The following is a 21,267-nucleotide window of genomic DNA, read 5'->3' on the forward strand; positions in this document are numbered from 1 at the left end:
TCCTACTCAGGCAGCTTGCCTAGCAATCACCTTCGACATTTCCCTCTGCCATGAAAACTGTGCTGCTATTCTGCAATACAGAATGTCAGCCAAGAGGCACATGTTAGTCAGGAGGAATTATTTGAAAATAAGTTCTATTTAAATTGTTTTAGTAATTGTTTGCATACTGGCATTTCTTGTTCAGATTTTTGTTCAGTAGAAAGAAGAAAAAGGTAACAAAAGAATAATAAGGAAGAGTGGTTAGAAAGGAAGAGTGGTTACTACTCATGGTTGGAAGGAAATGGTTTGGACCTACTGAGCTTTGGGGTAAAATGTTCTTACAGGAAGTTTAGTACATAAATCCTGCAACAATAACTTTCTTGAGCTTTGCTTGTCCCGCCTGACGAGGCATGCAGAGCCAGTGATTAACTAGTGCGAATTACAGGAAATACTGAAACAAACCCCCTCTAACTCATCACAACTTGATGACATCCTCTGCTTTCTGAATCAGCTTGATGAAGACTGTCAAGAATGCGTACAATTTTCACTGGCACTACCCTTAACTGGATGAAATGCTAAAGAGGTCGAATGATTCCAGCACAAACCTGGCTGCAGCAGTTTGCAATTCCTATACGCTGAAGGGATCCTCAACTAGTCTCAAAATAAATACAATTTTTCCTTGCAGACATGCAGAGATTCATTGCAGCCAACATTTTCCTTAAATGTTTTAGAAGATGCCAGTGAAAAATTCTTTGTACTAAACAAGTCTGGGTTTTATTCCTTGTCTCCTCATAGTGCAGTACTCTAACCTGGGTTTCCTGCGTTCCCACATAACGTTGTTTCCTATGTTAACCTGAGCACCAGTACAGTAATTTTCTCATAATACTATTACCCCACAAATAAATAAATAAATTGCATGGACTGAGGTTCCCATACTTCTTAAACCACAAGCTAATATGGTTTGCTAATACTAATGGAATGAATTCTGTCTGTCTGTCACTTCCAAAATGCTGCATAAGCAAGATGATTAACCCCATGTCTACATCAGCGAGCAGCTCAGTGCAGTACGAATGGAAACACTTGGTAATGTTCCAGAGGGGTTAGTGTAGACTAGTTGCACTCTAGTGCCATGGACAAAATGACCATCAGATGGAGGTGTCTGTCAGTTGCACACCAGGAGCTAGCTCATCAGGAGCTAGATAAATTTCATCCAAAAAGAATCCAGTTCACACACTGCAAAATTGTCCTGGGGGTTGAAGCATGCTAAACAGAGACAACTGTGAGGGTCTCTTCAAAAGCACATTCCTAATCAAACACAAATGAGCATGTAGACATGTTAAGTACAGATCTGCTAAGGAAAAATAAAGTTTGAATGACAAGGCATTCATTTATTACAATTAAAATTTGAGGTTCTTTCTTTAGTTCTTTCCTCCCTTCAGCTCTGAAGGCATTCTCAAGTTTATGTTTCAAGGTAGTGTTTTCAATTATTGTCCTCTTCACAATTTACAAACATAGAAGTGGAGAGAGACGGATTAAATGACTTAGAATAGAATCATAGAATCTTCATGGTTGGAAGGGACCTTTGAGATCATCAAGTCCAACCAACCAACCTACAATCTCTGCCACTAGAGTGTATGCCCTCAAGTGACACATCTAGATGTTTCTTAAACACCTCTAGGTGTTTAAGACCTTGCCCAAGGTCAATCTGTTGTGGTTAAACCCCAGTCAGCAACCCAACACCACACAGCTACTCACTCACTCCCCCTCCGGCAGGATGGAGGGAGTAAGAGAATTGGAAGAGTAAAAGTGAGAAAACTCATGGATTGAGATAAGAACAGTTTAATAGTTGAAATAAAATAAAATATAATAATAATAATAAAAATAATAATAATAAATTGTAATGAAAAGGAAAATAACAAAAGGAGAGAGGAATAAAACCCCAGCAAGACAAGCGATGCAAACAAAAAAAACTGCTAGCCACCAACTGACCAATGCCAAGCCAGTCCCTGAGCAGCAGCCCCCCAGACAACTTTCCCCCTAGTTTATATGCTGAGCATGATGTCACATGGTATGGAATATCCCTTTGGTCAGTTGGGGTCAGCTGTCCTGGCTGTGTCCCCTCCCAGCTTCTTGTGCCCCCCGAGCTTACTCACTGGTGGGGTGGTGTGAGGAGCAGAAAAGGCCTGGACTCTGTGTAAGCACTGCTCAGTAGTGACTACAACATCCCCATATTATCAACACTGTTTCCAGCACAAATCTAAAACATAGTCCCATAGCTACTATGAAGAAAATTAACACTACCCCAGCTAAAAACAGCACAAAATCATAAGCAAAAGATAATACAAAACTTTATCAGCTTCCTCATGTTTTTTTGCCACAAACTTGTACCACACCTTTCATTCTGATATTCAGAAAAAACAAATGATTTAGGACTGTATATGTTACATTATTATCAGCAATGCATCCCTACTAACAACTCATCCAGTAGGAAATTCATTTAGATATAGTATGAAAATATATCTCTCATTTCTTTTGCTGAATCTTTCTTTTCTTTGTGTATTATTTTAGCTTGACTTCCCAGTTGGGAGGACAACCAGAGGACTCATAAAAATGTGCTTTATTTTTAATTACATCCTAAAATGTATACCAAAATGCTAGTGAATCACACGCTAAAATATACTGGAAAATGTTTTCCAAGTCAATCTTCTACATTCTTCTGTAACCAGTTGGCAACTCTGATTAGCAGTTCTCTCCTTTCCATATTTTCAGATTTTGTAAGCTCCAGGAGTAGAGTAGCAGCTACTCTCTCATCCTCTTCCAGTGTAGTGTTATAAAAAACCTGTAGCTGAAGAAATAAACACATGAGATTAGTGCAGATAACTTCACGTGCAGAATGCAACTGTGTACCTGACAGATGCGTTAGACAGAAGTGCACAGAAAAGGGTGAGATGGCAGACACTAAAGAGGGGATGGGGCAAGCTTACTGATTTACACTAAGGTGGGAAAGCTCCTTGCACATCAGAAACGTGCCCTTTTGCTGTCCCTCTAAAAATCCCTTCAAATGCAGCCAACTTCACTAGTACTGGTGGTACCACACAGTGTCTAGGACTAGTTGTGTAGCACAATCCTCTTGTGCTGCCTGTTGTACAATCACAGAACAAGAAGTCTTTCCTGTCAGTCTAATGAGCAGAAGACAAGAGAGGACTGGAGAATAGCAAGGAAACATATGGGGGGAGCAGGAAATGAACACGAGAAATGAGATAGATGTCAGCATGATAACCAGCAATCTAACATGCCAGCAGCCCAACTTTTGGTACGTTTCCTGTAGACATCACGGTAAAGGTGATCTCTACAGACAGATCTCAAAGAGGAAAAAGAGAAAGCTTTGATAATATTTATTGGGACTCAGTTCCAAACCTGAAGGTTCATTTAAAGGCTGGCACTGGGATATTGCTTTTGCCATAGCAGGAGTTAACTTGTCCCTAAAGGATAAAAGGTGAAAAACTTATGATTCGTGAATGCTGAAGAGACATTGCTTTGATTTTAGGAGCTAACTCTCTGAATTGCTCTCCTCATTAAGTATCCCATCTCAGCTACTTGCTGTACACATGCATCAATCAACAGCAAAAAAGGGAAGTAAATTTTTCTTGTAATGACAGATACTAGCCGTTCAGGGCTGGCACAGAGATGTGGATCACATGCAGACAGCATAAAAGATGAGCTGTTGAGAAAAGAAAATAATATTTTGGGAAAGAATCTGGGGAGACTTGGGCTGGAGGCGGAAGAACAAGAAAAGAGTATGAAACAAGCAGTGGTAGTTATTAATTTGTCACAGACACTAGTGTGGATTATTGTGGGGAATAACCTAAAACAGCCTACGGTCACCTCCCACAGATTTCCACCCTTCAGCAGGTTTCCCCAAACCCATCCCCTGTTTCCAGATGTACAGCAGCCCAGTTAGAAAGTATTGTTCATGGGTCCATCTGGGCTGCCACGCAGTCAAAAGGAAAGAACTGTGTCACACACGTAGGCCACCGGGCAACCTCTTACACTGCCACCACACAGAGCAAGACAGCGTCCATCCCTGCACAAACGCTCGCTTTCATGCCATGCTTAACCAGCTGCACACACAGACCTGTGGGTGCACGTTCACGTATTTATTTCTCAGATGAGGAGGTATCATTTTTCTCAATGTCTCAACACAGCAACATCATATAATACATTCTATGATTTCTTTAAAAAACAAGATATTTAAAAGCCTGTATTTACAAACGAGCAGTAAAGTTAAAACTAACTGCTTCTCTGATTTACCTCTTGGATCTGTACATCTGTGTTGACAAATCTTCCCATGTCTTTTAATACATCATGCAACAATTCCTTCCCGTACCTGTAAAATTGAGATAAAGGTCCCTCAAATACCATGTTAGCAAATATACTACATTTCATCTCACTTGAAAATATTCCGACTATTTAGTTACTACTTACCATGTTGTAAATACTAACTAAGCTGAAGTTGCAATTGTGTACTCTTTTTTCCTTTTTAAAGAAATACCATTAACGCTCAATTCAGACATTCGAGCAGGATGAAGAACGCTAATTACCCTTCATTTTAATTTCTGGGTAAGATCTGGTATTTCTACTTTGATAACATGTATTCTTTGCTTAAAATACGTAATCTTTGTGAGCCCATACAGCTAAACTGACCTAGAAAGGCTACCTAATAATGATTCTGACAACTTGGTGTTTCTGTTGGTATCTTGAGGATGGCATATAAATTAATGCCCACGCTATTCTTTTAGTTTTAAAATAATGTGTCAGTTTCCCAGCAAATTTCTCATCACAACACAAAAAAGCTTTGTAAGGGAACAAGCTGGTGTGACACAAACGAGCTACAGCTTGCCTTTTCTAGCGTTAGCAATAGAGATACACATTTGAATGCTCCCAGAGGGCTGGTCTTGGTTATGCTGCCACTAATGGCTCCCGATGGACCCCCCTGCCACCAAAGGCAGCAGAAATGCACTCTGTCACAGCCCCGCTGCTTTTCACCATTGCCAAGGAGAGAGGGAATCTTCGATCAGACATCAAAATACTTGTTTTGCTCGAGACAGGTAGCCCAAGCTCATCTGCAGCTTACCTGCATCGGTGCAGGTAGGCTGGAGATGGGTTATGACTTAAATCAGGGACTAATACTGTAGTTGGTCCTTGCAGTGCTTGTGAACCTGTATGCTCCAATCCCCCATCTCTCCATACTCTCTTTGGAAAAGAGGTTACAGTCTTACTCCAGCATTTTATACTATGCTTGTGAAATGCTAGTGGATAAACACATTTCTAGAGTCAGATGTTCCAGGAAATTTAACACCTAAAAGCACGGAAAGAGTCATGAACAGACTAATTTTTAAAGCATTCTGCATCTGACATGAGGTCTTCTTTGACATTAAGCCCTCATCAGGGTTGAATGCTGTGCATACTTAAGGAATTGCATCTATCATTACAAAAAGGCATCTCTGGACGGAAAGTCTACACCTGGAATTCACATCTCAAACACAAGGATAGAAGAAGAAGCCAAGGAGCCACAGAAGTAAAGGAGACCCAAATCTGATTGCTTACCATACCTTTCACTTAAAAGTGGCCAGTTTTCCGTAATAAATTCCCAGGCTATACGGTGCCCAATATCCTTAGTCGCCACATATAAGATGATGACTGAAGTACAATTGGAAGAAAATAATGTATCGCTGAGTCCATACTGCAAGTATCTGTTAGAAAAGAAGGTAATAATTGTACCTATCACTTGCTGTTTAACAGTGATGGCCTGGAAATACCATCTAGTTTGTGGAAATTCCTGTCTCAACAAATACCAGACTGTGGAAGGTTATCCCAAAGTTATTGTCACTCTGAGCTGTGCATTCAGCTTGGTTTTTGTCCTTCTGTTGGTGAAATCCCCTGTTCTTGCACACTGACTCTCCACTCCTCAGGAAAATGAGGGTGTAGCACATCAGGTGGATATATGTGTCTTTCTTATCTGTGTTACAGAAAGACAACTCCTACCAGACAATCCTCTGAAAGGGCAAACTTCTTCTCAGTTGCTGGGAACTCACTTTGCTGTGACACAGGCGGAGCCTAGAGAGTGAGCCTGCAGTGAGACACTCTTTATGCAAACAGGACCTGTTTATAGGGTCCCCGATACCAAGACCCTGTAACAAGGGGTCTTGGATGCTTTCATGGGGGCTAAGGCATGATTTCAGAAGTATTTAAGGAAGTACCAGGCAGTGATGTCAGTGGCAGTGAGCACATTAATATCTTGAAAAAGTAAGTTACTATTCTCTTTGTTGCCTCGGTTTATCGCCTTGCATGCTCCTGCGTTCAAGGAGCACTGGTAAAGAATTATCTTCTCATAGGGCCTTGCAGGCAGGTGCTTTATGGGTAGAGTAGATGAGTTGGCTTTCTCCCATTTGCATGCCATGACCATGCTTAACAGAATGGAAAAGAATATACTGAGAGCCAGGAAAAGCTCCTCACCCCAAAAGACTTTCAGGGTGGCATTTAGAAAAATAGATCGGCTTATCAACTACTAAGGCACAGGGAGGAAGAAGGTCATCACAGCTCCCTGAGCTTGCCAGGGATCGTTGCTGGCCTGTGCTAATGACGAAGTCAATAAAGGACCATAACTTAGGTGCAAAATCAACATAGCTGATTGGACATATCTTCACAACCCATCTTGCCTTCTTCTCAGGCATATTTGTTCTGTCTTCTCAAATGACTGCCATCACAAGAGCAGGAGGCTGGCAGGAGAAACATCTCTGCTACTTTCAGAGCTTTAGACCCATTGAGTTTATGCCAATTCTTGGATGATCATTCTTTAGGCCATCACAGGCAAATTTCTGTCCTTTGACAAATTCATTAGGCAACGTGGACATGACGGATTAAGAGAATTCAGCTTCAACATCTTTTTACTGATAAAGTGAAAAGATTTTATGTGGATGGCAGTAAAAGACAATAAATATAGTACTCCAAACTGTGTTCAGGAAGCATTTGGACAACACTCCTAGATACATGGCTTAACTTTTAGGTTGCCCCACATGGAGTCAGGAATTAGACTCGATGATCTTCATGGATCCCTTCCAACTCAGGATATGCTATGATTCTGTGAAGCTGGGAATTTTAAAAAAATTACTTTTCAGTGTGAGTGTGCACTTCAAATGGTGAACAGCTTGCTAGTAACTCAATTTTAATTTTTGCCCTTAACCTGGGTGATTTGGCTTCCACACAGAGGCTAAATAGACTGACACTTTAGTTTGGAAACAAAATAAGAAGGGGAGAATGAATATGGGAAAATTACATAAAATCATAAATATAAGGGGAAAATGTCAGCGCAAATTATGGTAACTACGGTTTCTTACAGTGCAGAGAGTAAGGGCAGCTAATGGGTTCCAAGTTAAAAAACAACACGAAAACAGGTTTAAAACAAACCAAAATTGTTTTCAGTCAATATGCAATGTGTTGCGATAGTCTGCTATAAAGTCTGAAGTATAATTTTAGTTAGAAAAGGTCACTAGATATACTAACAGAAGACAGGCCCAGTGTTAGACACGAGACGCTGGTTACCAGCTCAGGAAATCCCTTTCCAGTTATTACCATCTGATTGTTATACCAGCAGAAGGATCATTTGTGATTGCCTTTTTATCGTACTTTCTCTGTTAGAAAACTTTTAAAATTCTTCCAGTGGTCTATAAGACACATGCTTCTGGGGCAGGCTAACCTCTAGCAGGTTTGCACAGTGCAGAATTTGTGTTCTTGTGATATACTTCTACATACAGAAAGATATACTTTGATCAAGGTCACCTGTAAAGTAACCATGACTCTTTAGCACAGCTCATGGCAGAGAGCAGGATGTCTTTATCTTCCTTTGTGGAGTCGGTATGGTTATACATTTCCCATGCAAAATTCCATTCTTTTTCACCTCCCCCTGCAACACCATAGCAGCAGACCGTTCTTCTAATCAAAAAGGGAATTCTGCAAAGCAATATATGATTAAAAGTCAAAAACAGCAGTTAACGCATAACTGAAAATGAATGTTTATTTACAGTTAAAAGATGCACAAGAAAGGAAATATAAAACAGCAATCTAAATAAAGCTAGGAAATTTGAGGGTTTATTCATGATTTAAACATTTTAAAAGCATGCAGTTTAAAGGAAAACCCAAAATAAATTTTAAAACCTTTGAGTCAAGCTATTTTGCGTACATACAGTGTCAATGACACTTTTTCACATCACAGATTAAGACATAGATCAGACCATTAAAGAGGGTACAGATGCACATAAACATCACCCCAGACAAGTCTTTTCAAAGTTTCCTGGGTGCATGCATCCAGCAGGGAGAGCCACGTGCATCACAAATGGAAACAGAAGCAACATTTCTCCATGCAACACTCAGCCTCCTATAACTCCCCCCCACCCCAGGGGACAATCCTCAAGATGGCAATGAATTTCGTAACAGAAATTAAATGACGACATTATCAGTGTAATACTCTACTTCATGTGCAAAGGCTGGACAGAAATTTTCTTCTGTGGCAATGATGTGACCCTGACATTAAGACATTCTCAACCCTTTCCAGTGATAGCAAAGTATTCCACTATATAGACTATCTGAAAACAGTTTACATTAGTGGTATTCTGGACTAACTTTCTGTAGGAGAATGGGTACCATTGCTACACGTGAAACGCTGAACATCCCGATGGCATACTGTTAATCTGCTTAGCATTACTAAAGACCAAGACTGTAAGTAGAAGTGTAAACACTATCTTCCATTAGATCAGGACATAGACTGGGAAAACCAGACAAGTTTCTGGTCACAAAAGCTGTTCTTCAGTCCCAAAACCAGAAGCAGATAATTAAAATTTAAATATAAATTGAGGAAAATTTCCTCAAAATTTCACTAGACCATCCTAGAGAAAATGGCGACAATACCAGCAGGAAAAGACAAAACATTAGTCAGAAAAAAGGCTATATGACAGCAATCTTCAAAGCAAAAGGTAGAGAAAAGTTGTTTATAAACTTTGGAAACTAAGTGGGAGTGACGGAGATAGTTGGGTGTTCTGAATGGCAGACACCACTTGTTAAGAAGAAAGATGTGGGGATTTTGATACTCCCATTGTGGGTGGGGAATTTCACTGGCCTAATAACAGAAAGTATGGGCACATTTTATGTTTACTGCAAAGAATAATTTGGATTCATTTACCTGGATGTGTGCTGGAACATAGGGGATTTGCCACAGGGAATGATGCTTACTGAGATTGAGTGGTTATGTCAAGGCAAAGAACAGTCCTGCAAGGAATCCTTTCATGACAGATCTTATCTGAGTTACAGCGTCTAGTCATTTGCTTAACAATCATTTCATAACATTGCAGAAAGAGGCCACGGTAGGGTGATAACAGGGTAAAGCTGCTTTGGCTAAAATACAGCTATTTATTTTGCTAGTGCAGCTAGCAATAGTTTCAAGAAAACGTTGGTTACTGAGTGTGGAGTTGTTGTGGGTGAAGAGCAAAGAGACAAGCTCTGTGTATCATTTGGCTGCAGCCTACTCTGGGACATCTAGGGTGGTCCTGAAGTGGTTTATGTTATATAGTTCACAGAGGAAGTCCACTGTGGTCCAGAGGGACTTTGGAGCTTGAGGTTCTATGAGATGAGGGGTGGGTCTTACTAATCTTGATATTTTGTTCTGGGAGTGGTTGTGTGGTTTGATATTGCAGTCCTGCCAGGATTCTCCCATTTCTGGATCTCAGGGAAGATGCAAAAAGCTGCTGGGAAGGAGGGTGGATTATTTTACGTCGCTTTCCTGGAACCAATGCAGAAGTGACATAGTGATTTCTTAACTTTTGGGGGCAACAGGAGTATATGGTTACCTTCAGTAAATAACTAAAACATACAGCAACATTGTCCCTCCCTCTAGACTAATTTTCTTCTTTCAAAAGAAGACAAGCCAGTAACAGCACCACAGAGAATACATTAATTTAGCTCTCTATCTCCACTTCGCTCCTAGAAGCAAAAACAGAGTAAAACTGAGAATCACAGCTCTTGGCTTGTTATCTCACGGAACAGATAAAAATCCACCATATCAAGTGCAGTTAAGTTCTGCCAGGAACTGTTTGGAAACATTCAGAGGAAAGCTGATCACGTTATTACTCCCTTCCACAGATGTGAGAATCCTGCTGGGTTCCACCTGCAGCAGAACAGCTATAGTGTGCTGCTATGAATTTTGCTCTCAGAATGGAGAACATAAAGGGATCATCTGTCTGTGAAGTCTGAGCCAAAATTTTATTGTGCCCTTTTCTATCCAGCAGATGAAAAGCCTCGTCTTTAACTGAACAGGAACTGTGATCTCTCATTTGAAACCTAAGAAGTGTCCTATCTCCTATGGGTTTTTTTCCTTAAAACATGATGATTTTTTTCATTTAATAAAATTAATAGTTTTTTCCACACTTTTAGCCATGGGAAGTGTGAGGCTGGAGAGTCCCTTTGAACTCATCTCAGTGCCAGGAAGGACAACGAAATCAATCTTCTCCATCTAATTTCACAGACTTTTCAGCTCTTCGACTCATATAAGTTACGTAGTATTCCACCAGGAAAAAAAAATATTTCAAATATTATTGATAGGGGAAGATAGGCGACTGTTTTGAAAACAGCCTCAGGATTCAGCATAGCATTGTTGCTTTTAGTGTGGGTTAGTAAGAATGTTCTCTCTGGAACATAACAGAATGTATTGAGGCTATTTAAACTTTACAGTTTAACTGCAAAGCACAATTTGCTTTTTATGAAGATGATCACTATGAAGCTATTTAAAAAAACCCACAAACATAAAAGTGCAAGTTCAGTTTACTTTGTCAACTACATATATCAACAAAGATACAAGTAACAATAAAATATTTATTACAACTAAGACAAATAATAAAAAAAAAGTTTAAATATTCACTCACCAGTGCCAATACTATTTGGCTATTGCATAGAAAAACATCAAAAGAAAGAAGGAGGAAAAAAGAATAAGAAGTTCAACACATCGTAAATTGTCTTTAACAACGCAATACTCGAATACAGAAAGTCTGATCCTGGTAGAGCCTAGACTCCATCCTCACAGACCAGGAACCTGACCACTGGGATCCTGTATCAGCATACGAACTGACAGCTGTTCCCTGCACCTCGTTACCTGATTACAGAACATGCAAGGCAATCCGATGGGCTCACCATGGGCAGATGCCTGTACCACACAAACATCACTTCACTCAGTATTGCTAAAAGCAGCTTAGAAACAGAGTTGGTGTACACGATAACCCTAAGGCTGTACTGAAGCAAAGGGACTGGAAAATATGGGATATGAGCCCTAATCTGAGGTCCACCTGTTATGCGGCTAAACAGATATTAGTTTTCATGGCAAAAATCTGCGTCTGCCAGGCTGTAAAGTCTATGTAAAAAGCAATAATTATGAAATCATTATAAAGTTGGGATTTGGGGAAGAGGAAGGGGTTAGGGGGGCACAGTTAGGCTTCAATTCTGTCATTCTGTTGAGAAAGCAGAGCAGTGTACAGGAGCATTTCTCATTCTGCCTCCCCCGTGTAAAAGCCCTTCAACTTTCCACCTCACTTACACATGCACACCTCTAAGAGTACATTATCATTCTTACTTGTACTCGGGGTGGTCCATCCACTTAGCATACAGTTCAGATGACAGGTCCAAACAGTCTTGGAGGCCCAGCCAGCACGCTGTTGCAAAAAGTTTCTCCAAATACACTCTCGAAGGGAAGCCAAAAGAGCAAGAATAAAAGATACGTATTCCACATTTGGACTAATGGAACTGTGCTCAACCAGCACAGTTTCAGCACATCATACTGTTAACTCAGGAGAACCTCTGCTAGAAACAGTTGAAGTTTAATTTAAAAGAAGAACCCAAAACCTACCAATAGTGGGTTCCTGACATCAATATTCATGGACATTAGTGAGGCTGCCAACGAACTATATTTTTTCTTAGTTTGTTGCGTGGTTTATATCCCTCTTTGTAATTTTAAAAGACTAGTTGCATCTACTTCAAATCGCTCTGACATTCAAGACTGGCTACAGTGGCGTTTATTTTAAAGTTGTAGGGACTGATCTATAAATCACATCTGAAGTTCATTGCTGTCAGTTTTCCCCCAACTTCCAGCAGCCCATTGAGCCTGTTCCCCAATAAACAAAAGCTACCACTGAGCTCATTAAACTACCATCTTTTATGCTCACTAAATAGAATTAAGATATCCCAAACTATCCTGGTAATGCGGTTTCATTGGAAGTGTCATCTTAAGTAACGCACACTTTTAGGACAGTAAAAATAACAATTCAGTTACATTCAAACTAATTAGAGCATTTTTCCTGTATCTTGTATTTAAATTTATAGAGGCAAACTGCAGCGTATCACATCAAATCAAATCAGAACAAACTTTTGAGAAAAGCAGAATACTTACTGAGCAAAATAATCATCTTCCAAAGCATCAATGTTTTGACGAATAAAACCTGCATAATAATGGTATATTGGCAACATTCTCTTTAAAAGGTATTTCTTTCAAAAGAAGGGAAAGAAAAATTACTTTAATTTAGATGCAAGTTTTTATTTTACTGTATTTTTCTTTACTTGCTCAGATTTTTCCTAAATATTTACCACTATTAATTTCTTGACAGCACATTAAAATAAAGTATATAAATTTGGTTTAAAATTCAATACACCTGTACCTTCATTTAAACTGGCAAGTTAGCATTTCACATCACTTTGAACTCATTGCGAAAGAAAACAAATGCTCGTTCTCAGAGAAAAAGACAGAAAAAGAACTTCTCAATAGAAAAGACATTGTTCTCCCATATTTTAAATATACCTTTACTTTTAGAACTTAATAGAACTACTATTGTGGGATTGTATTTTAAACAAAAGTGAAATCTTCTTCAAATAGAAGTCAAGGAAATAAATAAGTATCATCTCAGGTAGCTCAAATATGGGAGCAAATCATCTCATTTAGTATCCAGACCCAATTCCTTCTTTCTCTCCATGAAGACAAACTGAAGACAACACAAACCACAGAGTACATACATACTATATGCCCTTTACACACAGCAGCGTTACTCCCATTACTTACTACTGACTATTTACTACTGACTGATAGCTGTATTTTCCAGATCCTCAGTTTTACAAAAACCTAGGATGAAGTTTAATATCACGTATGTGAACATACTTCTGCTTTACAATAAGAATTGCTTGAGATTCAATTATATTTATCATTGAAGATGTAGCAATAAGTACCTCCTCCTATTAAAAAACAATAGGGTTGACAAAATCATGCAAAGGGAAAAACATGCAAAAGGAACAACGACCCATCATAGTCGTTGTTACATTTTTGAGACTTTAAAAAGCATTCATTTTAGTCTCATTTATTTGAATGGTCTAGCATCTTTGCTAACTAACAAAAAAGGTGATACCTTTAGAAGTGGATATACTTCATAGTTCTTCAGAGTACCTTCCAAATTCTCGGGTACTAGGTTTAACAATACCGCATTCCATATGAAGAGTTCATCTTCTCTGGCAAGGTACTTTGTTAGTTCAAGAGCTGTTTCAATCTGCATGTAGCCAAACCTATTTGAAAATAAAAACACCCTCATACTCGAGCATACCTATTCACATTAATTACCTACCATGAATATCTTTTTATTTATGAAACTGACAATAAAACATCAGGATACTGCATGGAGAGGGACCTAGAAAAGCCGTTGGAAAAATAAAATAAATATAAAACAACGGTGCTTTTAAGATCTGAACTCTCAAAACATTTATTGCAGAGCACAGAGCCACTATGAAAGTGATAAGACAATCACGTCAGTACGCAGACTGTATTCTGCTTGTGTCTGCAGGATACAGTACAGGCACCTTTACATCATGTGTCAGTCTCACTAGAACAAATGAAGGAAAAGATCACTGTTTGAAGTTATAATACATTTTTATTGCTAAACAACATATTTTCATTACAGGTTCTTCTGTGGAATACACATTTTTGTAAAAAATCGAACAATTCACATGCACACTATTTGTGGAATTAACAACTTCAGCATGGCATTTTGGTGCCTCAGTGTGGAATTAGCACAGAATTAGGTTTTTTCCCAGTAAAATTCCAATTCCAAAGCCCCTCGCCTCCAGAACAGAAACATTTCTACTGTATTTACAGAGGACCACAGTTCTGAACTTCGCAGTTACAGTGCTTATTAAATAGGAGTTTTGAGCTCTCTTATGAGAAAGGACATTTGTATGAGAAGGGGAATGGGAATTTTTACTTCTTCCTCTCAGAGCGACCTCCAGGGGGCCTGAGGGGAGGCACTATGCTTTGGCCACCCCCTCCCCGAGCTCCCACATCATGGGTGTCTGATGCGTTTGGGATCTCTGGTACCTTTGAGGCACAGACATATTTATTGCTTCTTCAGCTCCCCACAGGACTGCTGACCTCTCTAGCACCACAGGCGCGAACAACCAAGTCATCCTTCAGCGAGGGAAGTAAAAGAGGTGTTAAGAGTGAAGCAGAACAGTGTAGCTGAGCCAGCCCAGAATAAATTAAGGAAAATTCAGAATGTTCGTTCAGAATTGTTTTTTCTGTTACAACAAATATAGGTTAGTCCCTAAAAAAACTCATGACAGTGCCATTATTTAAAATATTTCCTAAGAGTTGGAACAAAAGTTAAAAGAAATTTCGAAAGAAATCACTCAGCACTGACAGAATAATGGATTAAATACTTCTCCACCATTTTTTTCCAAACATCTGTTGTTCTTACAAGGCACATATGGGTAGGAATGAATGAAGCAGAATTAGCAATGTTGAATGCAATAATGTAGTTTAATAATTTTCTATGACGTATTCAAAACATACTTACTGTGTTAATGCAAAAGCATCGTCTATCAGCTGGCACCTGCTGACAGCGGGAATAGCCTGCAGAAAGCATTCATGTGGCGTTAATAGATCTAAACATGTCATTAAGACTTTAAAAAAGCTATACTGTGTTTCAGAAGGATAAGACAAGTCTTTAACACTTCTTCTAAGCCAAAATCTTCTACGGAACATCATAATGTTCTGTTCATCATCATTTCATCCTGGAGGAGAGAAGGCTCCAGGGAGACCTTATAGCCCCTTCCAGTACCTGAAGGAGTCCTACAAGAAAGCTGGGGAGGGGCTGTTTGCAAGGGCCTGTAGCGGTAGGACGAGGGGCAATGGTTTTAAACTAGAGCTGGGTAGGTTTAGATTAGCCATTAAGAAGAAGTTCTTTACGCTGAGGGTGGTGAGACACTGGCACAGGTTGCCCAGAGAGGTGGTGGAGGCCCCATCCCTGGAGACATTCAAGGCCAGGCTTGATGAGGCTCTGAGCAACCTGATCTAGTTGAAGATGTCCCTGCTGACTGCAGGGGGGTTGGACAAGATGATCTTTAAAGGTCCCTTCCAACCCAGCACATTCTATGACTCTATGATAAAATGGATCCTGCATTTTAAGCTGAAGTTATGTGCTTTTAGGAATGTTTATATAGATAAATATATAAATTTACAGCTACATAATATATTTAGACATATAAATAAACAGCTACAGTACATTAAGCACGGAATTTCAAGACCCCTTTTATTTGCATGCCATAATGAAAATTAAAATACGGAAATGCTACATTTCCTAAAAATATCCTAGTATATATCATTTTGGTACATTTTTTCCTTTTGAGGCTTCAGTTCAGAGTACGTGCTCAGATTAGTCAGGAGCAGAGTCCCTGGCACGATCATAAATTAAGTAAGCGAGGCAGAGCCGTGGAAGCCCTGCCTACAGCTGGTGCTCTCGCAAGCACTGCTGGTCCCTCCTTGTCTCCTCCCTGTTTCCATGCCCCTTCGGCTCGGCCGCTGCTTGAGCGAACCTTCCCACTGACCGGTGCCAAAAAGTCAGCTGCCCAAGTCAGCACAGACCTTATTTCCTGCTGCCTTAGATTTGCTGTGAAAGAAAAAAACCCTAGAAGAAAGGAAACCAGTGTGCTGTAGAAAGGTTTAGCCACACCACATGCCCTGATCAGCCACCCTCATGTCTAGGCCTTCTGGAGAAGTCATCTGACTGCACTGATTACTATTATGCCGAAAGCTTAAGCTTTCTCACCGTTGTTACTAAAAGCAATGATCTGACATTACTACTGCAGCCTTTGTCTCACTCTAGGGCTAAACAACGTGAAGTGCCAGGCAACCCACATGTACAGGCTGTTCCATACTGCTTTCACCTTCAGCCCAAGCTGTGGCAGTGAGGTGGGCTGAAGTCTACTCTGAGTTGCAGTGGTTACAGAGGACTGAAAGAGCCCAAGTAGAACTGATTGGAACTTCTAAGAAAAATCTCCACCAAAAAAACCCAAACCAACCAACCAAAAAAACCAAGTCAGATGATTTTTTTTTTATTTTTTTGGAAATTTCACTGGCAGAAATATTGTGGTTTGAGGAAATGGGGAAAGAAAAAGCTTTCTCACAGCTATCCTTCACCATGGTTACCGAACAGTAGATACAGTAGATAAAGCTCAGTCACACATCCATAACGATAACTCTTTGAGCCAAATTTAAGAGACTGGAGGAACGACAAGCTGTTAAGACAACTTTGAAGACAGCATGCCATCTCATGTAAAGTCATTTTTCATGCTTATGTGAAACTATTTGGGACTGTTCCTCTTCCACTATGGAAAGCTGCCAGTGACTTTAGCGGTGCAACAGGGGATCATTTCTTCTTATGTGATACATGAGTTTCTCATTATTCCAGATTTTCATCAGTGGGATTACTGGTAAGAACTGCAAGAAGGAAAACCTGGGAAAAGTCTATAAGCTTAAGAAAACAAATATGATCTTACCTTTGGATCATTTTCAAGCAAGCGTGCTAGTCTTTTTAAGTTTAATTGATCATAGTTCACTCTGTAGTATCCAGTTAAATTTACATTCAGCAGGATCCAGTCGTATTCTGACTCTGATACTTGCATTTCAGGAAATACGTCTGTAAAGTGACATTAAAATGTATCGGTTTATTTTCCGTGCACTGCTAAATCCTCATGCACTTATAAACACTGGACTTGGTGCCTCTCTGTTTAAGGTTCTCAGTTTGAGGCCGGACTCAAAGAGAATTCCCCAAAAGTGTGGTGCATTTGTGATCTCTGCTCTGCGCAGCAGAAGAACGTCAACAAGCAACTGACCCCTCCGGTACTGAGCGCCTTCAGATGGCAAAGGGGAGGCTGAAGACCCACTTTGCTCCTACCCTTTAGCTCACAGGCAGCCGGGAGAGTTCAGAAAGGCTACCCCAGAATAAACAGCCTGGGTGAAGAGCAATACCCCTCACACACCTGCTGCAGGGCATGCACCCCCAGCACATCTGCTGCTCCCAGCGCTGCTCCAACACACAATGCTCAGGACCTCACGGAAGAACTGAACTGACCGCCTACCAGTATTCACATTAATGGAGATCAAGGAAAGCAAAACAGCTAAGTTTATGCAAGAGACAAGTAATAAAAAAATTTTATTTTAAATAAAATAGTCCTGTAGTCTTTTTGAGTTACGTCACTCGCTAAAGGCCTCCTCCTGCAGTCCCATTTCATCTCACCTACTTTATGTGTGCTTGTCTGATTACTTGCTCCTGGTAGCCTACATCTGAAGGAGCCACTGCAGCCTGCCTTATCAGAAAAGGATTCAAATGCTGCTTTAACTGTCTACAATCATCCTGATTTAAGAAGGCAAACTCTCTTGAGACAATAAATCAGTATCGGTAAGCAGTCTAGACCCAGCACTGCTTTAATCCCAATAGAAGACTGAGACTTTAGTGTGTTTTGACAGAGCAAGTGCTACAGGATTCATCCTCAGTCACCAAGTTAAATGAGATGGAAAAGCGGCACATGACAGATACTGGCTTACCTATTTAAAAACAGCTAGTGGGTGTCTAGAATATGCCACTAGCAGTACTTCCCCTGTAATGGCGTATTGGTTCAATGCTCTGCTAATCATCAAGGGCACTTTTAGATCCAGCTAAAATAGCAAAACTATGCTCCTCCACTCCCCAGGCTGAGTGAAACATCTTCTGCCATAACAGCCCCATCCTCCCTCCCAGTGCGTCCTTTTCCGCTGTGCAGACATCTCACCCAGGGACAGTGACCAACACAATTGTATGGGCAGGAGCTACGTATGTGGACATGGCCTGAGGAGCCCTACACCAACAGGACAGGCTTTTAACACTGCGCAGTGCAGCGCGGGATGGACACGCTTGGCTGCTGGTAGCAGCCCAGCTTGGACCTTGGAGTTTAATTTAACCGGTTTAGAAGCAAGGTAAGTTAAGTCCTGCAGACCTCTTTGCAGCAAAAATACACATATGTGAAATTACTTTTGAGACGTTTCCTCTTTATGGATTGTTATGCGACTGCAGCAACTATTCCAAAATTCAAGTTAAAACTGTTTTTTGTACCAAATCCCTCATTTTCATTTACCAAAACCGTTCTGATGAATACCTCTGAATCACAACGTAACAGTTCTCCACTAGAAGCCATTTCAGTATCACAGGAACAAAATGGTAACTGAATTTAAAATTACCCTTAACATTTCTGCCTTTGTAAGAAACCATTTGGTTTATTTATGCATCAAAAAGTCAAAAATAAAATTATTGTTTTTTAATCTTAAAATGTGAATGCAAGTTCCTTGACTGAATACCGTCTGGTAAGCTTGATACATGGCTTTCAAACACAAGTGGAATGTGTTTTAAAGATTGAATTTCTACTTTATCATAGTCCCTTCAGGCAGATGCAACCTGATGGGTTTTTCTGATAACTTCTGTAGCTTTTAAGTCACATGATGGCTGAGGAAACGGCATTGGTATCACTTCAATAATGCAAGCTAAGCACACGACACTAGTCCTTACAAGCAAGTATTGCCTAACAATTCTTTTCTGCAAATTTTCTAATTTTTCACCTTAGCAATCACTGGTTTATTTAACTTTAAAGCATTCAGAGGAATAAACATCGACTGTTTGCTTATTTACTTGTCCATATACTGTGAAACAATCACTCAAGCTGTCTTATTGCCTGAAAAAGAGAGAAAATAGCATGTGTGAACAAATACATTACTTACTGCTGCTTTTATCTAGCCATATTAAGGGCTGTGATGATCCATTTCTCATCCAAGAAACAGGAATAATCCATGTGTTACTTAACAAAGCAAAACAAAACAGATTAATTCTTATGTTAAACAAAAACCCCTCTCAGATGATGCTAAACTATATTGCAGATGAGTTTCTTCTTACAAGAGACTCCATCTACCTTCTCTCCTCTCTGATGCACAAAAGCTCATGAGATCGTGGTACTTACCCTGAATCAGCACTTTGGTTCATCAAAGATAAGGGAGTTTTAGCATGGCTTTAAATAGGCACTCATATCGAGAACATTGTTCAATGCTAGGTATTTGAATACCACTGTATCTCTGTGCTCTGGCTTTCCTTCTTCAGGCAATAATTTTATTCTCCTCACTTACTACACTTCACCCTATTTCTGGAGAATGTACAGCTCCTTTTCAGAAGGCTATTTACTAAAAAAGGCCCCAGGCAAGCAATACAACTGTAATTTCCTTTCTAAGGGAATGTAAAACTCCAAGGGAAAACAGATGAAAGCTTCAAAACCCTGAAAAATTCTGTAATACACGTCCTGGATTTTCTTACATTCACATGGTGTTGCCTCTCGCTAACTACAGTAAAAGATTTAACATTTGTAACTTGGAACTCCTTATCTGAGCTTACCAAAAATGCTGAATGTACTACTGCTCTGCAATCCCTGGAGCTTTGGAGCAAAGGGAACTCTGTGGTTCTCGTCAAAATGTCTTTTGGCTGTGTGTATGACCAACAGTCGCACCCAGGCAAAGAATGCTTTGGGTCTTGCTCTCCTTTATACTGTTCCCCTGCATGAGAACTCATCTTACGGGCCCTGACCATGCAACCCAATGCTCATGACAGCTGCTGAAAGTTCAAACTCTAGCCACGAGTTTCCAAAGTGGGTGACCAAAGGCAGGTCCTTCCATCACCGTTTTTAGGCACCTAAATAAGCAGCACAGCTTTCAAAAGAACCAGGCACACGGCAACATTCGCCGACAGGAACTTTGGAGCTGTGTGTCAGGTACTCAGCGCTTTCTGAGAAAGGGCTCATTTATGTAAGTACTTAAATGCAACCCCTTTATCCTTGCCAAGCCGAAGAGACTGGGAACATGTGCACTGGAGAGAAGCTACAGCAGGGTTCACCCAGGTCCCTAGTCCATACAACCGAGGGATGAGGAAAGAAGAAAATGCCAGCAAAACTCCTGCAACCTATTCATGGCCTGTGTCTGTCCTTACGAAGATGTTACGTGGCTGGAAAAGTCACTACTCCAGAGGAAAGCAACCTTTTGGCAAAACAAATAGCTTGCAGAACTATTGCAAACTCCAGTCTCAAGCAGGTTTTACTTGACAGCTCATGACAAGAAAAAACATAAAGTTAAAAAATCAGATAGTCAACACATGTCCTAACTGAAGAGTTTCCTGCAAAAAATAGGGTAAAACCACAATAAAAATACAAGGTAAACATACTTGTAAGAATCAGTATTGTTTTCATTCTTTTTATTAAAAAATTGCTCCTGACTGATTGTGCCAGTCGTTAGATTTAATGTTAAAACTGGGAACCCATTTTGGCATGTCCAGGAATCCATTATTTGTTTTACAGATGCTGGCAACTGAACTTCATCCTGTGCATCTACAACCTGCAAGAGAAACAGGAATTAGAAATAGTAATGATAAATTGCTTACTGATAGGCCTTCAGCAACACTCTAGGGGTTAGTCTAACGTATTAGAGAAAATATAACTGCAGTTTGGTCTTTGATTTATGCAAAAAATCAATGTACCAAAGTCCAAACATTATTGACATTATAATAAAGACAGCATAAGCCTTTTTAGGAATTCTGAAATACTGAGATAACATTTCTTATTCTTATAACCTGACTGCTAACTTTTCTCTTTTCGGTATTAATATACTTACACACCTGTATGGCTATGACAGACTTGATTTGTTAATTTCGTTCAAATAAAGATGCCGAAACACAAAGATTTTTAAGTATAGTAAAGACAAGTTCTTACTATAGTAAAGAACAGTAAAGACAAATTGAAAAAGATACTAAGCTGGAGTCCCAACTAGTGTGAATTGGTACGGCCTCTGCTGGCTTAAAAGATGTGACAGCCTTGCAT

The 21,267-nt window shown here is 39.9% G+C and overlaps 1 protein-coding gene across 1 annotated transcript in view; it reads right to left on the reverse strand.

Annotated features, from left to right (window-relative positions):
* Window positions 1-2,578: 2,578 nt before the first annotated feature.
* LVRN (laeverin) overlaps window positions 2,579-21,267 on the reverse strand; it is a 39,627-nt gene continuing 20,938 nt past the window's right edge. Inside the window, exons 10-20 of the mRNA XM_074569601.1 lie at window positions 20,616-20,785; window positions 19,136-19,212; window positions 16,885-17,024; window positions 14,904-14,959; window positions 13,467-13,620; window positions 12,464-12,558; window positions 11,651-11,758; window positions 7,819-7,989; window positions 5,592-5,732; window positions 4,291-4,366; window positions 2,579-2,824 (exon numbers count right to left, since the gene is read on the reverse strand). Of these exons, the coding sequence (XP_074425702.1) occupies window positions 2,678-2,824; window positions 4,291-4,366; window positions 5,592-5,732; window positions 7,819-7,989; window positions 11,651-11,758; window positions 12,464-12,558; window positions 13,467-13,620; window positions 14,904-14,959; window positions 16,885-17,024; window positions 19,136-19,212; window positions 20,616-20,785 (1,335 nt within the window). The 3' untranslated portion in view covers window positions 2,579-2,677. The remainder of the gene's footprint in view (window positions 2,825-4,290; window positions 4,367-5,591; window positions 5,733-7,818; window positions 7,990-11,650; window positions 11,759-12,463; window positions 12,559-13,466; window positions 13,621-14,903; window positions 14,960-16,884; window positions 17,025-19,135; window positions 19,213-20,615; window positions 20,786-21,267) is intronic.

Source organism: Larus michahellis, chromosome Z (assembly GCF_964199755.1).
Source record: "Larus michahellis chromosome Z, bLarMic1.1, whole genome shotgun sequence".
Classification (NCBI taxonomy): domain Eukaryota; kingdom Metazoa; phylum Chordata; class Aves; order Charadriiformes; family Laridae; genus Larus; species Larus michahellis.